At 36.2% G+C, this 16006-nt stretch overlaps 1 protein-coding gene across 3 annotated transcripts in view; it reads right to left on the bottom strand.

Moving 5' to 3' along the window:
• Nucleotides 1–16006, bottom strand: part of EPS15 (epidermal growth factor receptor pathway substrate 15) — a 158161-nt gene that overhangs the window by 54883 nt on the left and 87272 nt on the right. For all 3 annotated transcript variants that reach the window (XM_061184235.1, XM_061184237.1, XM_061184238.1), the window contains exon 13: nucleotides 12846–12918. In XM_061184235.1, coding sequence (XP_061040218.1) covers nucleotides 12846–12918 — 73 coding nt within the window. The remainder of the gene's footprint in view (nucleotides 1–12845; nucleotides 12919–16006) is intronic.

Raw genomic sequence — 16006 nt, 5'->3', positions numbered from 1 at the left:
TTCTTCCCCCAAGTATCCACATGCCTCAATCCCCCATCTCTTTGAAGTCTTTGCTCAACTGGTAACTTCTCAGTGAGGCCTTCCTCACCACCACCCACCACCATCTCCCTCCACTGATTCTCCTTCATATACAGCATATAATTTTATTTATTTTCTAGAAGAGCTTTATTGAGATAATTCACATACCATACAATTCACCCATTTAAAGTGTACAAGTCAATGGCTTTTAGTATACTTACAGAGTTGTGGAACCATGACCACAACAATTTTAGAACATTTTTGTCACTGCAAAAAGAAACCCCATACCCATTAGCAAGTCACTCCCTATTTCCCTCCCAATCACCCCAGCCCTAGGCAACCACCAATCTACTTTTTATCTCTATAGCTTTGTCTATTCTAGATATTTTATATGAATGGACTCATACAACGTGTTTTTTTGTGACTGGCTTCTTTGCGACTTAGCATGTTTTCAAGTTACATCTGAGTTGGTATAAAATAATTAAATAGCTTTATGAGATATAATTTATACAACCATAAAAGTTGCCCATTGTAAGTATACAATTCAGTGAGTTTTAGTAAATATATACAGTTGTGCAATGATCACCACAATTCAGTTTTATAACACTTCCACAACCTAAAAAGTTCTTTCATACCACTTGGGAGTCAATTCTCATTCCCATTTCAAGCCCCAGGCAACCAGTGACCTGCTTTCTGTTGCTATAATTTTACCTTTTATAGACATTTCACATAAATAGAATCATATAATATGTAGTCTATGGTAATGTGTAGTCTACTGTATTCTTTGTTTTTGTTTTGTAGTCTACTGTATTCTTATACCCAGTATATTTTGAGATTCATCCATGTTACTGCATGTATACATAGTTTGTTCCTTTTTATTGCTGAGTAGTATTCCATTGTATGGATATACATTTGATGGACATTTACACTGATCCTAGTTTTGGCTACTATGAGTAATAGAACATATTTCCTTCTACTAGAATGTAAGCTCCATGAGTCCAGGGATATTTGCAAATTTTGTTCACTGCTATATTCCCAGTTCCCAGTATACAAGAGGTACTCCATTACTATTTAGTGAATGATGAGTAACATAATAAAGATGTTAATTCTCTCCTAATTAATCTATACACTCCAATGAAAATCCTAACAAGATTTTCCAAGGAACCTGAAAAGCTTTGGAAGAACATATTCTGAAACATATTTGGAAGAACAAAGAAAAAAACCAAAAACAGCATTATAAAATGTAAAAAGGACTTACCCTATTAGATATTATGAATTACTGGAAAGCTAAAATAACTAAGACAGTTTGGTTTGATGCAAGGATAGACAAATAGATCAAAGGAAGAGAAAACAGAACTTAGACACAGATCTAGATATATACAGAAAAAATGATGAGAAGGCATGACATTAAAACTGACTGGAGGAAAAGAGAACTAACTATTCGTTAAATGATGCTGGGCATACCCGTATGGCAAGAAGAAAAAATTATAAGTCTCTAAATCATACCAAACAGAAAAATTAATTCCAGGTATATTACAGACCTAATGTGAAAGACAAAACTTTAAAATGTGCAGAAGAAACTACAGATCTCAGTGTAAGAAAGAATTTCTTAAAACAAAAAAAGATAAACCATTTTGAAAATGACATGTTTGTTTATTCATCTATGTGCTAGACCTTATGCTTAATGATAAAGGATACAGAGATTAGGGGCTTCCCTAGCGGCGCAGTGGTTAAGAATCCGCCTGCCAATGCAGGGGACACGGGTTCGAGCCCTGGTCCAGGAAGATCCCACATGCCGCGGAGCAACTAAGCCCGTGCGCCACAACTACCGAGCCTGCACTCTAGAGCCCACACGCCATAACTACTGAAGCCCATGAGCCTAGAGCCCGTGCTCCGCAACAAGAGAAGCCACCGCAATGAGAAGCCCGCGCACTGCAACAAAGAGTAGCCCCCGCTCGCCACAATTAAGAGAAAGCCCGCGTGCAGCAACAAAGACCCAACACAGCCAAAAATAATAAATAAATAAATAAATTTATTTTTAAAAAAAAAAGGATACAGAGATTAAAAAAAAATACGATGGGAAATCTCTGTACAAGGGAGAGTTGAGAGACAGATGAATGCAACCTTGCCATTATCATTACCACCATGAAACACAGCAGCCAAGATGGCCAAATTTACATATCCTCTGACAATTGGAGTTCCTCATTTGAACCAGAGAAGATCATTTGAATGACTATTTTCCCAATTCTCTGAAGAATGGTAAATTACTAGTACCACTGCAGATGCACAGGAGAGAGGTTAATTCATTATATACAAAGGATTCCATAGGGAATTAGGACTTGATTGTCTCCAGGAATCACAGGTGAGAAAGAAGAATGGATTGATAACTCCTAAGGCATGTGTCTTCACGAGGTGGGCAGAGATCTTGAAGAGAGTGAAGTAAAATTGTGAACACAAATTTCTAAAAGTAACAATATCTTTTAAATAACATACTATTCAAAGACCCCAATGATCATTCATCAGAATAAGAATCTAAGAAAATAGAAGAAAAACTTATCAGAAGAAGGTCTCTGAATGATTGCATGACTTATACAAGATAGCATCATCATCATGATAGCAAACATTTTCAATGGCCCTTACATTGTGCTAGGTACTGTTACAGTCTCTTTATATATATTAACTCATTTACACCCCATATGACAAATCTATGAGGTAGATACTATTATTCACATTTTACACATGAGAAAACTGAGGCACAGATGAGCAAGTAACTTGTTCAAAGATACAATTAAGCAAGTGATAAATTCAAACTAGGTTTGTTTTTTTTTAAATTTTTATTGGAGTATAGTTGCTTTACAATATTGTGTTAGTTTATACTGTACAGCAAAGTAAATCAGCTATACATATACACATATCCCCTCTTTTTTTGGATTTCCTTCGCATTTAGGTCACCACAGAGCATTGAGTAGAGTTCCCTGTGCAATACAGTAGGTTCTCATTTCTCATTCCAGAGTCTGAGCTCTGCTATATGCTATGCTACACACTGTCTGTAGACTAAATGTTTCACACGTGTGCCACTATTTTTCAAATATATGCAGATGCTTCTGTGATTAAATAAGACACTGAACAATGTTTTTAATAATTGCTTTTTAACTTATATTTTCTCAACCAACTGATTAATTTAAAAGTACAACTACTACCATGCTGCTTTCCTTAAAAAATTCCCTTAAAAGAGCCAACACAATGGATGATCAATGAAAGACTCTTCTTGGGCTAACATTCCATGAGTCTAGGTGACTACAGATTCATAATGGTGAGCTCTGCTAGTACTTTATTATTAATTTAGCAGCATGCCTGAATTTTTTTTTATGTCTAAATTTTTAACCTTGCCTACACTGTTAACCGATCCATACTCAAAATGGAGATATTAGATATGCACCTCACATTGGCTCTCAATAAACACATGCTAGTTTTCACTGTCCCTCTCCTGATTCATAATTTTTTTTTGCCTTTGTTTCTTCCTATTCCAAATGTCTAACTTTCTTAAAAAAATAACTCATTGCAAAGGAGATTTCTTTAATCACTCTGCTATTTCAAAAATATACGATGGTTCCCTCTTATCTATAGGATAAAGTAAAACAGGCAACAAGATACCTTAGAACCTTCAATTCTGGGCCCCACATTATCCTTCCTCTTTTACTACCCTCTTTTCTTCATGGTCACCTGTGCCCCATCCTCAATAGACCCTCTTCTTTCTCCAATAGACAATATACTTCAACGTCCGTGTGCCTTTCCTACACCATCTGCTCTGCCTTGAATGCCCTTCCACACCATTGCTATCTGGAAGCTCACTTTTCATTCTTCAAGGCCCAGCCAAATTTAATATCCTCTGACCCACTTTGAAGTTCCTTTACCTGTGCTCTTACAGCAGTTTGTACCTAACCTCTATTATGACACTTACTACACTGTATTATAGTTACCTCTAAATAATAACCTGCTGAAGGACAGAGCCAATGCCTCATCTTTCTTAGAGGTTCCACAATCTAGTACAATGCCTCGCACATTCCAGACGATTAATTAGGCAATGATTCGTAACTATCACAAGGATTCTAGTATCTGGGAGTAACTAGTGGGAAACGTGCCTGAGGCTGACAGAAAGGGCTTTATGTTCTTTCAACATACTATGGGAAAGCTTCACTCTGCATTTAAACTATAGCAAAATATTAAAACTAGCCTATGACCTATAATAAATGCATTTTGTTAAATTAAAATAATATCTAAATTTCTATACTGATGCAATATTTGTACAGTCTATAGACCAAGACTGATTTGACATTTAAAATTTCCAGGGACTTCCCTGGTGGTCCAGTGGTTAAGACTCCATACTTCCAATGCAGGGGACCCGGGTTCAATTCCTAGTCAGGGAATTAAGATCCCACATCCCACGTGGCGCAGCCAAAAGGTTTAAAAAATTTTTTTAAATAATAAAATTTCCATTATATGGAAATAATCTTTATTGATTTAGCATGTCACTGTGGCATATATCTTTCTCATGCTTTTAAACTTATGAATTTTTTTTTTACATTTATATTATATTCTATTCTTACTCTTCAGGAAGGTATAGTAACAGCTTCACTTTAATGCAGTAGCTTGAAAAACTACAGTGGTTTGAAAAATTCTCATAATTCAATTATAAAATATTTTGAAAGCATGCCACCTGCAGATCTAAAGTAATTTTATATTTGGGAAAACAATCCACTGTCAATACTCTGTTCATAAAATTATTATATGGTTTATATATAATGATATGCTGATCCAAAAAGCATTTTTTAAGAAATGCTTAATAGGAATAGGAAAAATATGTTACTTATTCCCATCTTCGAATATCCTAGTCTACTTTCCTACCCTCTCCCAAACCCTGAAGAAAAATCTTGGACTTCACATCACTAATAATACCTAGTCTTTATAAATAGGTGTAATTATGATGTCTCTACTTACATTGTAAGTACAATTAAGAAAAATAACATTTGCCTTAAAAGGGTCACGTAATGTAAGAAAATGTCTAGGACATAATGTTAATTTTTAAAAGTTGAATACAGGGACTTCCCTGGTGGCGCAGTGGTTAAGAATCCGTCTGCCAAGGCAGGGGACATGGGTTCCATTCCTGGTCCGGGAAGATCCCACATGCCGCGGAGCAACTAAGCCCGTGCGCCACAACTACTGAGCCTGCGCTCTAGAGCCCGCGAGCCACGACTACTGAAGCTCGCACACTCTAGGGCCCGTGGCAACTACTGAAGCCCGCGCACCTAGAGCCTGTGCTCCGCAACAAGAGAAGCCACTGCAGGAGAAGCCCGTGCGCAGCAACGAAGACCCAACACAGCCAAAAAACAAAAAATAATAAAAATTAAAAGTTGAATACAAAGGCATATACAGTATAATGGCAAATAAATATAAAGCCATTTATATACATTCATAGAAAATATAGCAAAATGTTAACAATGGCTCTCCCTGGAATGTGAAATTGTAGGGTTTCTTTCTTTTTATATTTTTCTCTATTTTACGTGATTACTAGGGACCCATATTACTTTTATAATCATAAAATGTCAAGTTTGCAGTTTTTTAAGTATCACATACCTCTCATGGTTTCATACCAATATAAAAATATTCCGATGTAACTGAATTTTTATATACGAACTACCAATAGTGGGATTGATGCTGGTTTCCTTTAATAAAATGAACCAGACTTCAAAACTTGCATTTTTAGAGAGTCACTTTAAACGCACCCCTAGAAGAAAAGTTTATGCAAGAGGAAAGGGAATAAACAAGCCAATATAATATTTACTCATTCTTGCCCTTTCTCTTCCAAAGAGCAAACACATTCACTCAAATTTCCCAACCTCACTTCTTAGCTATAGTAAAAATCCACATAGTAACACAAAAATACAGGCCTTAAGCGAAAGGTTACTGAGAAACTACCTCACATTAGTGACATATTTTAAGCTGGATAGATGTCCATATTAAAATTAATTATAATTAATGTTTCTCCATGTCTCATCTAAATATGAAAAAGATCTTCTCTAAAAAAAATTCCAATATTAATCCACACACACAAAGGTCTTCTTTTTCAGTAAGCAAACTTAGTAAACTGCACAAAATCAAAATGAACAGATGCAAACATACACGTGAACAAGAATAAGAATCAAACTTCACTGTAAAATTACTTGGTTAAGACTACCACCATTGTAATGCATTTTCACAACAATTTCAATATCCAAATATACTTGGCTATTTTATTTTGGTACAGATGTGCTTATCCTGAGACTAAGTAAAGGCAACAGATGTACATCTCCCTCCCTGCCCCCACCTCCTGCCCACCCTTGACTAGGGCAGCAGCAGGTTCTCTTAGCAAACAGTGTCTTCCACTAAACTAGGATAACTTTCTTTTAATCTTAAGGTAGCCCTTTGGGAAAATCCTCTCCTGAATTAGTGCACAACCTCAGTTACTATCAAATGCCATCTCATCAAGTGAGTGACTAAAGACATTTGCAGATGCCTTCCTAGTTACGCTCTATTTTCCATGATCATGCTCTACTTGTTCACTTGTGTCATCAACAACAAAAGAAAAGAGGATAGCAGCAACTAGAAAATGGCAAGGATAAAGTGAACAAGACTACTGTAATGCGTTGCCAAGGTCTGTTTTAGAAAAATACCAAAGCAAGCCACGTCCAAGGTTCCTCATCCAGGAATGAAGGGATCCTTGAACTGGGATCTTGGCTTTATTTTAAAATAAATTTCAAAAAAATAATAAAAATAAAAATAAATTTCAAGGAAAGTGTCCTATTTTCTAGAAATCACATAAGTTAAAGAAAATGATAAATTTGTCCCCATTCCTCCATATCCCTTCAAGTGCTACGGGGGGTAGTGGAAATAAAATTTAAACAAATACATAAAAATTCTCAGCTATATTTAAGAATAAAATAATTCATTTTAGCAACCCAAGTCAGTTGTACAACTAAAGAAGTAAATCTATGAAACATGAATACATTTGTACCTGTTTCATATAAATACAGAGTAAAAAATAAACAACAGGACACTAATTTATGAATAAAACTTTAAAAAAAACCCAAACCATATATACAGTATATCTATACTTGTACACTAGTATATCCATACTTGAAGAATTATTAAAAAGAACAAAGGTAATTTGAAGTATTTTGGTAATCTTACAGAAAATGCTATTTAATTGATCAAAAAAAAATTCTACAGACTAATCCAAAACTAGAAATAATCAGGTACATTCATTACGTTGGCCTAATTCTCAAAATGGAAGTTATAGGAATATTCTCTCTTTTTTAAAAAATTTATTTAATTTTGGCTGTGTTGGGTCTTCGTTGCTGCGCATGGGCTTTCTCTAGTTGGAGCGAGCTGGGGCTACTCTTCGTTGCGGTGTGTTCTCATTGGGGTGGCTTCTCTTGTTGTGGAGCATGGGCTCTAGGCACGTGGGCTTCAGCAGTTGTGGCACATGGGCTCAGTAGTTGTGGCTCATGGGCTCTAGAGTGCAGGCTCAGTAGTTGTGGCGCATGGGCTTAGTTGCTCCACGGCATGTGGGATCTTCCCGGACCAGGGCTCGAACCCGTGTCCCCTGCATTGGCAGGAGGATTCTTAACCACTGCACCACCAGGGAAGCCCCTAGGAATATTCTTCATATAAAAAAGTATCAACTATAGAGCAAGATGTTTAAGTCAAAGACCAGAAAGGGAGTCTATTAAACTAGGGTAGATGTTAGAAAACCCTACTAACAGCCTGCCTTTATTTCTCAATCATATGCTTCTCAGCATGTTCTAAGAACATTATCGCCAGGAAAAGAATGTTGAGCTCATGTATCTAATTTTATTCCTACCCAAAATAAGTCATCCTTCTTCATCTAGGGAAAAAAAATATGGGCAATTACTATGAACTACTAAATCTTTACTGATAAAGTTTAAATAATTGGGAGCTTCTCTCTCATGAAGGTAGTATGAACAATATGGAAATGTCTGACTCTTCATGATACCAACTGTGCTCCCAATCCATTCTGCCTGTGGTTTCTGGGTGTGTGTTGCCCTATTTTTAATTTCATGCACAAAATGGAAGTTTATTCATTTCTACTGTCAATATCTTCCTTAAATTTACCTCCATCTAAGAATATATTACCATACATAGTGAAAGATAAGATCCAAGGTACAATTTCTAAGCTTAAGGAGCTCACAATATAAGCTATAAGATGTTGGAATCTATATACATACACATTAAAATAGTACGATAAGGTAACGTACTGAACGTGCCATATAAGTGTATACACACTCCTCTGGGAGTTCCAACACAGGAAAGACAGGTATAGACTGAAGGGACAGAGAAGAGAAAGTTTAGAAAAGTGGTGAGTTTGAGCTGGACTTTAAGGCATGGGTAGAATTCACATAAGCGGGGGGGGTAAGGAACATTCTAGATTGCAACAACAAAAGGTATAAGGGTGGGAATAAAAAAGAGCATGTGTATGGCGCACAGTTCAGAGGCAGGCAATCAAAAAATAAGTAGTACAAGAGGATGGCCTATAATTTTTTTTTTCCAATTCCAATATATCCATGAGGATGACATCCTCCCATTATTAACAGTGGCAGTGGGCAGCAGTAAAGATTTTCACATCTGAGAGTCATAATTAAAATTGGTTTAGGAAGAAAGGCAGGAGGAGGATGGAGTAAGCACTTACATCTGACGTCAAAATTTCAGATGTTAGGTGATAGGGGCGGCAGTAGTGAGAAAGAAAAACACTGACAGAAACAGGAAAGTTCAAAACTTGAAGCCAATTTTTTTCAACAACATGAGACTCATTTTAGATATACTGGCTTTGAAATGATAAACCTCAAAATGCCTAACTGGAGATGTCAGACTGGCACTCAAGAGAACTGAGGGCTTGACAAATATTTGTGAGTTATCAGCATATGGATGACAGGGGGTATGGAAAAGGGAGGAAAGAGGGGGTCGGAGTGTGTCCGTCAGTCCCTGGCAAAGGCAACAGAAGCAAAAGGTCAAAGAGGTAGGGCTATGAGTATCTAGGAGAATGCAACCCAAGAAATCAGTAACCAATGTAGGAAGGACCAATGGATTTGGCCTTAAGATTATTCTTGGTCCGGGGGAGATAAATTAAGCACAATGGTATGGGTGAACAGGAAACTAAGTAGGGTTACTGAAAAGCTAGGAAGGGGGAAAAGGGCCACACAAAGAAACAACAATAGAGAAAAACAGGCTGGTAGCTAAAGTGACAGCAACAACAACAACAACAACAAAAAAGGTATTTTCAAATTGGTTAGTCCTATATGCAGATAGCCATGTGAAGATAGAAGTCAGAGAAGAAAGAGCATGATGATGAAGGCAGAGTAACAAAGAGATGACAGTAAGGTATAGAATACTACTACTAATTAGAACATATACTGAACGCTTACCTTGTGCCAATCACTCTGAGGCACTTTACCTGCATTATATCATTTTATTCTAACAGCAAACTCTGTTTGGTATTTTTATTATCTCATGTTACAGAAGAGAAAACTAAGTGTAGGGTGGTTGAATTTCTTCCTTAGGATCTCAAACCTTGGAAGAGCCAGAACCAGGAACTGAATTAAGTTTGTCTGATACCAAGTCGTTTCCTATAAACTTCTATGCAAAACTGAAAAGCATACATATGAGAGGGTGAATTCCTAAATATTTGTTGACTACCCTGAAGAAAATTTTTAGTAAAACTGTACACATGCAGTTTAAGGTAGGAAAGAATGTGGGTCTACCTTCTCCCTGTAACAACAACAAAAAGCTCAAACCATAAACATTTGAGATAGAATATCCTTTTACAGTTTCCCCTCCTTGGATCATTTTGGGCCTAATTTCTCCATGGAACTTGACAAACTAGCAGTGTATATCATATGAGTTAAGTGATCATCTCACGACATAAAATAGGAAGTTAATCGCTGGTTTGCTCTTTAAGAAAAAAGTCTTGAACTGTAAGTTTTCAAGATGGTAATTCATGGGAATATACACAGGAAAAAAACATGTAGAAATTAATTATGTAGCAGATTTTCTAATTTAACTGAATTAGGAAGACTATATAAATGCTAAAAAAAAAACTAATCTTTTGGCACTTTGGTCACATCTAAAGAGGCTTTTAAATTTTGGTTTCTGTGCTTGAGATATGAGCTCATATAATCACTATCTGTGACTTTATAAATATGGAGAAAAGCAAGAATACTCAGAAAAGCCAAGTTTGGATTAGGCAGAAAGACATTTACTGATGGTCAATATTTCCTTACTTCTCCCTTCATGTCTTCATTTTGGCATTATTCATTAGCACCTACATTAGAAAGTGGGGTCAGAAAGAAGCAGTGAAGTTCTTTGATTCTGATAGTTATTAATAAGCTCTAGTAAACTGCCTTTTGCCAGAGAAATTAGAAAATAAGCATTAGGAGTTCAAGTTAGTTACAGATCTGAATTATTCATGTTATTCCTAGTCTGTGCCTCATTACCAATGGCTAAATCAGAGTTAACTCAATAGGTAATACAATATACTTGTTACCATTTTCAGGTAAGTTGTCTTGCTCCAGAAAATTGAAAATAATCACTAAAATGAAAAGTTTTAATTACTTGTAGATGTCAATTATCCATGTTATTCTTAATCTAGTATCTCATTACCATGGACAATACAACACCTGTATTGGGGTGGAATGAGTAATGAATCTACTAATGCAAAGCTTTAATCCTATGTTGTTTTTTCAATGAACTTGCATGCTCAACCATTAGAACTTGGCCTATACTAACCACGCTCCAAGATATCTTTTATTTACAGCACCTTATGCAAAAAAATTAGGCTTCCTCTGCCAAGCACACATTTTGGATTCAGCAAAGCTTAAGAATTAACATATACTTGGGCTTCCCTGGTGGCGCAGTGGTTGAGAATCTGCCTGCCAATGCAGGGGACACGGGTTCGAGCCCTTGTCTGGGAAGATCCCACATGCTGCGGAGCAACTAGACCCGTGAGCCACAACTACTGAGCCTGCGCGTCTGGAGCCTGTGCTCCGCAACAAGAGAGGCCGTGATAGTGAGAGGCCCGCGCACCGCGATGAAGAGTGGCCCCCGCTTGCCGCAACTAGAGAAAGCCCTCGCACAGAAACGAAGACCCAACACAGCCAAAAATAAATAAATATTTAAAATGTTTAAAAAAAAAAAAGAATTAACATATACCTTACCATCACCACTAAGTAAAAGAAGGACAAGCATATAACAAAGCAATTTTGACTGATAATAAAACTTCTATAAATATAAGAAATCAAATATTCGAGGGGAGCCAATTTAGCCTGAAAAGAACAATGTAAATTTTAGTGTTCTCCCAAAGTGGCTATTTAAAATTCACATCCTCAAAAGATGCAATAGTGAAAAACCATAGATAGATGTACACAAATAAAAAAACATTGTCTACTGCAAAAACCTTTGTACTTTGAAACGTTATCTAGCTAAATTTAGAAGCTGTCCAATATTATATCAGTAACTATATCTATCGCTTCACATTGAGAAAACTTTTGAGATTATTTTATCTTCCATTCTTAAGCTATTTTCAGCAATAACTGCTTAAAGTCTATGACTCTTTTGCATTTCTTAAGAAGCTCAAAAATTGCACAAAAATAATGTAATTGAGGTAACCATTCCATATCTCACTACCACAAAGAGAAATATATTAGTGATGACCTCTTAACTTTGTATCACCTTTAAGAAAATTCCAGTATAATAAGTACAATAATAGAATCAACTTCTAATAAGAAGTCTCTCTCTCTGGCTTCTTCCTCAGACCCTCAGTAAATCATTCTCCCCACCCTAGCATGGTCCACCTGTCAGACAATCTCTGGTGAATGTGCTACATTAAAACAAAATAATGGATCTAACAATTTTAGAGCTTTTGCCCATTTCAAACTATCAGGACAAGGAAATCCAACATACAAGTAACATGTTAAGAAATGCCCATCCATGAGCTCTTACTGGCAACTGCTAACAGTGCTTCGACATCCAACCTCCTGTATGTGCTGGTCTGGCATTTAAGAAATGGTGCTCCAATAACATGATCACATGCATTGCTTACTGCTCTAAATGAAACACTGCCCAATTTTCTGTATTTTTAATGTTTGAAATACCTCTTTTGCGTCATTTCCCAATCAGAAACTGAAGTTTTATTGTCTTTTCTATTTGTAAAATGAAGCTACTTAGCACTTAGTGAAAATGAACTAAATCTCTTTATGCCAAAGTTTAAGATATCCTGGCTACTAAGCAACTTATAAAATACTATTGTAAATTGTTCCATATCATTTCCCACCCTATCATTATGAGACAGTCCTTTAAAATACTAGGTCTCCTAGCTAACAAAATCTCACACCCATGAAAAAGCAATCTGCGTTTTCATGATGATGATGATGATCTCACATATTCAGTTTTATTAGCGTAATAATATTTATATCATAAGTCATTCAAACTTACCTTTAAGGATATAATATGCAGATAAATATCATCTTAAAATACCTTTAAAGCTAGAAATTTACACTGAAAAATACTGCTTGATCATTGTAGTGTAATCTTTGCAGGCCAGAATTAGGAGAAAAATAATCATTTTGCAAAAGATAAAGATTTATATCACACAAATAACAGGCATTCCCTTGACCTACTCATCAATACCACAACCATCACATAGTAAACGACCCCATACATTTAAATTGAATCCTCCTAAATCAGATATGGAATACTGAATTTTACAGTACACATACCTGAACCTCGCTTGTTCTCTGTTTAATAGTATCTTCTTTCTCCTTAAGGTCCTGTTCCACATTATTCTTTTCCCTAGAAGACCAGCAAACAATGCAAGAATATTTGAGAACATCAGCTACAGCCGGTATGGTTATCCATCCTCCTAATCCTGAATCGTTTTTTAAATACATAGTGAAACATTCAATTTTTAAATGAAGGGCAGATTTTTCTACCCTCTTTTAATTATTTATGGAACAGAAATCAATATAAGCTCTGTTTGTAAAAAAAAAAAAATCGCTTTCTCACTAAAATGTGGTGAAGAGAGAATAGATTAAAAAAGGAAGAGGAGAAGAATAATCAATGAAACACTCAGGTTTCACTGATCTCACTGTTGCTATGGAAATGCTGCCCAATGAAAATTGCTGGTGAAAAAAAGGAGGAGTTGCATCAGCTCTGAAGCTTAACCCTTAAGTATCACTGTCAAATAAAATGAAAATGGCTAATAGAAACAGTCAACAATATTAGGGAAAAGGACATTTACTGAAGTGTTAATTTCCTCTTAAATCTCACTTGTGTGCACCAATTTAAGAATGAAACAACAGAGAAAATAGAAAAAGATTGTCAATACACAGGCCATTTGCTCTATTAAATACCACATCTGCTCAAAAGCTATTTTAGGACCACCCATAAATACCAATTGATCAAATATATAAGACAATGTACACTAAGTAAAAAAAGAATCACATTAGCATTTATCTCTTTCTACTCTTCAGGTCAAACATGTTAGGATCCACTTTTAGTTTGAAACATCATTATCTAAAGTCTTATATGCTTCCATCAGAGCTGGATTCCTAATGAGTGAATCTTAAGCAACCTTAGATTCAGAATTACAAAACAGAGCTATTTTTTTTTGACATAATAAATTTAAATGCCCGTCTGTACTGAAATCTACCCACCCCACCCCGACTCCTTTCACTTTTTTTTTCCACAAAATGAGAGGAAAAAGCCATAGATTTCTGCAGCAATACATTTTTGGGGTGGGGGAAAGGTAAAAGAAGGCAATAAGAAGGGAGGATGCCATTCAATAAGTCCTCCAGATTAGTACTGCAGAGTTTCTTCTTAGAGCTTCATGACTATATTTCAGTTTCATCCCAGACATAACCCAAACAGAGGCTCAGCCTCCATTAAGCTGAGGCATAAAGTAAAGTGAGAAAATTACACCAAAGGAGATACTTAAGGGACAACTACATGCTACATTTATATTTCTCACCTTTTTTGAGGTGAGATTTTAAATGTAGACAAAAATCAACCGTTTCGGATATGCAGGTGCAATGCTCTTAAGATTTATATGGGAGGAAAAAAAGCACAATAATAAAGCTATTTGTATACTGTTACTTTTAAATACTTGAGATGGCCAAGGAGCTCACTAACCGTTTGTCAGATGGGGCAAAATGTGGGTCAAGATGTCAGTGGAGATTTTAAACATTCTTTTACCATGTGAGTCATTGTTGCAGCCCGTTACTCCCATACCTCAATCTACTTATTAAGCAAAGCTCATTCCCCACTTCCAATCCTTATAAAATTAGATAAAATTGAACACTAGAAAAACACAGGAAGAAACATCTAAATATGCTCCACAAATTCTGCAAGTGCAATCTTGGAAATCTTTTCCTTCCTCCTCATGGGAGCAGGAGAGTGCTTTCAGTCCTGCCGCAGCAGGTCAAGGATGAGTCACATGAAACACCAGCCTCCTCCCTTCACCCCAAATCCTCAGGCATTCCACACTAGGTCAATATCAGCTCAGCTCCTCCTTTCTGACAGTAGATAATGACAAAAACAGAAGACGCAACATGGTATCATAGACCAAAACTGCACACACTAATGTGCATGTTTGTATTCAGTCCTTTCTTGCTCCCCTGTTAACTGCTGTCACTGTATCTGCTCAGAAGATAAAGTGTGCATGCAGGAAAACAGGGCTGCGAGAAGGCCGTGAGCTGACTTAACACAGCCAAGACACAAGAATGGGAGAGCAAAAGAAGGAAGCTCACTTAGCGAAAAAAGAAAACAGATTACAAAGGACACTCAGCTCTAACCAGCAAACAGTCTACTTTTGGCTAAAATGGAGGAAGCTGAGAAAGTACAAACTTCTCTTCATAATTTTGGGTGTGGCAGGGGTGCAGAGCAGTGGTGATGTCAAACATCCTGAAGACCATTCTCAACTAAATAAAATATGTGAATCTTCAGGGATTAATTTCTCTTAGTCTGAGATCAATTAAATTTAACTTTCAATCCACTTTTATCTAGTAAAATTCTGGTCTAATAAGTCCTTTTATTACCAAAACCAAGTAGTATAACGTTAAGTACTAAACAGAAAACTTTAAAAATAATAAAATGATCAGTTATATTACTTTCTATACAAAACATTATTAATGAAAATCTGTCCTATAAACCAGACTGAAAATCAAATAATTTTCTCATTAATTTAGATTATAATTTCAGAGATACCAAATTATTATACTGTGGTATTCCATAGACACTTAACCTCTATAGCTATCCTTCTCATTTCAGGCAAGTAAAAATATCTAAACACACATTCAGGTAAACTAACGATGGTTGACCATGTTCTTTACATTCTCCTCTCTTTCAAACAAGTATATTTTTCTAAAGGTGATGGATACATAGTCAATACAAGAATATCCAAGCATTGTTTAACATTAGTAATTTAAAATTGTAATTCTTTTCAAGATTCTGTGCCACAATAAAAAGACATTTAGATGCAGTTTCCTAAGGAGCCCACCAATATATGTGGATAAGACAGACATATACTTCAAGTGTGTGAGCATTTACTTCATATACTTCAGGTGTGTGAGCATTTTGCCGCTTATCTTGGACATCAGGAAAAGCTATTCCCTTCACCTTAGTAACTTCTAAAAAAGGGAAATGATCCTATACACCCTCCATTTTAGACTATCTCTCTGGCCCTATTCACTCCCAAGATGATAGCACATCCTGAGGAATCCACAAATACCAAAGCTATAAAGAAAGGCCACAGAAAGAGCTCCCTGGTGTTCCAAAAGTTGACTGCTCTGATTCCACGGAACCTAGTATCTGAACCAGGAAGAAATGCAAAGCCCAAGCTAAGCTTTCAGAAGCCTAAAGTTGATAACTGCATAAACCTACT

Source organism: Eubalaena glacialis, chromosome 3 (genome assembly GCF_028564815.1).
Source record: "Eubalaena glacialis isolate mEubGla1 chromosome 3, mEubGla1.1.hap2.+ XY, whole genome shotgun sequence".
NCBI lineage: Eukaryota > Metazoa > Chordata > Mammalia > Artiodactyla > Balaenidae > Eubalaena > Eubalaena glacialis.
The sequence above is the reverse complement of the archived record's forward strand: the minus strand, read 5'-3'. Positions and strand labels throughout refer to the sequence as shown.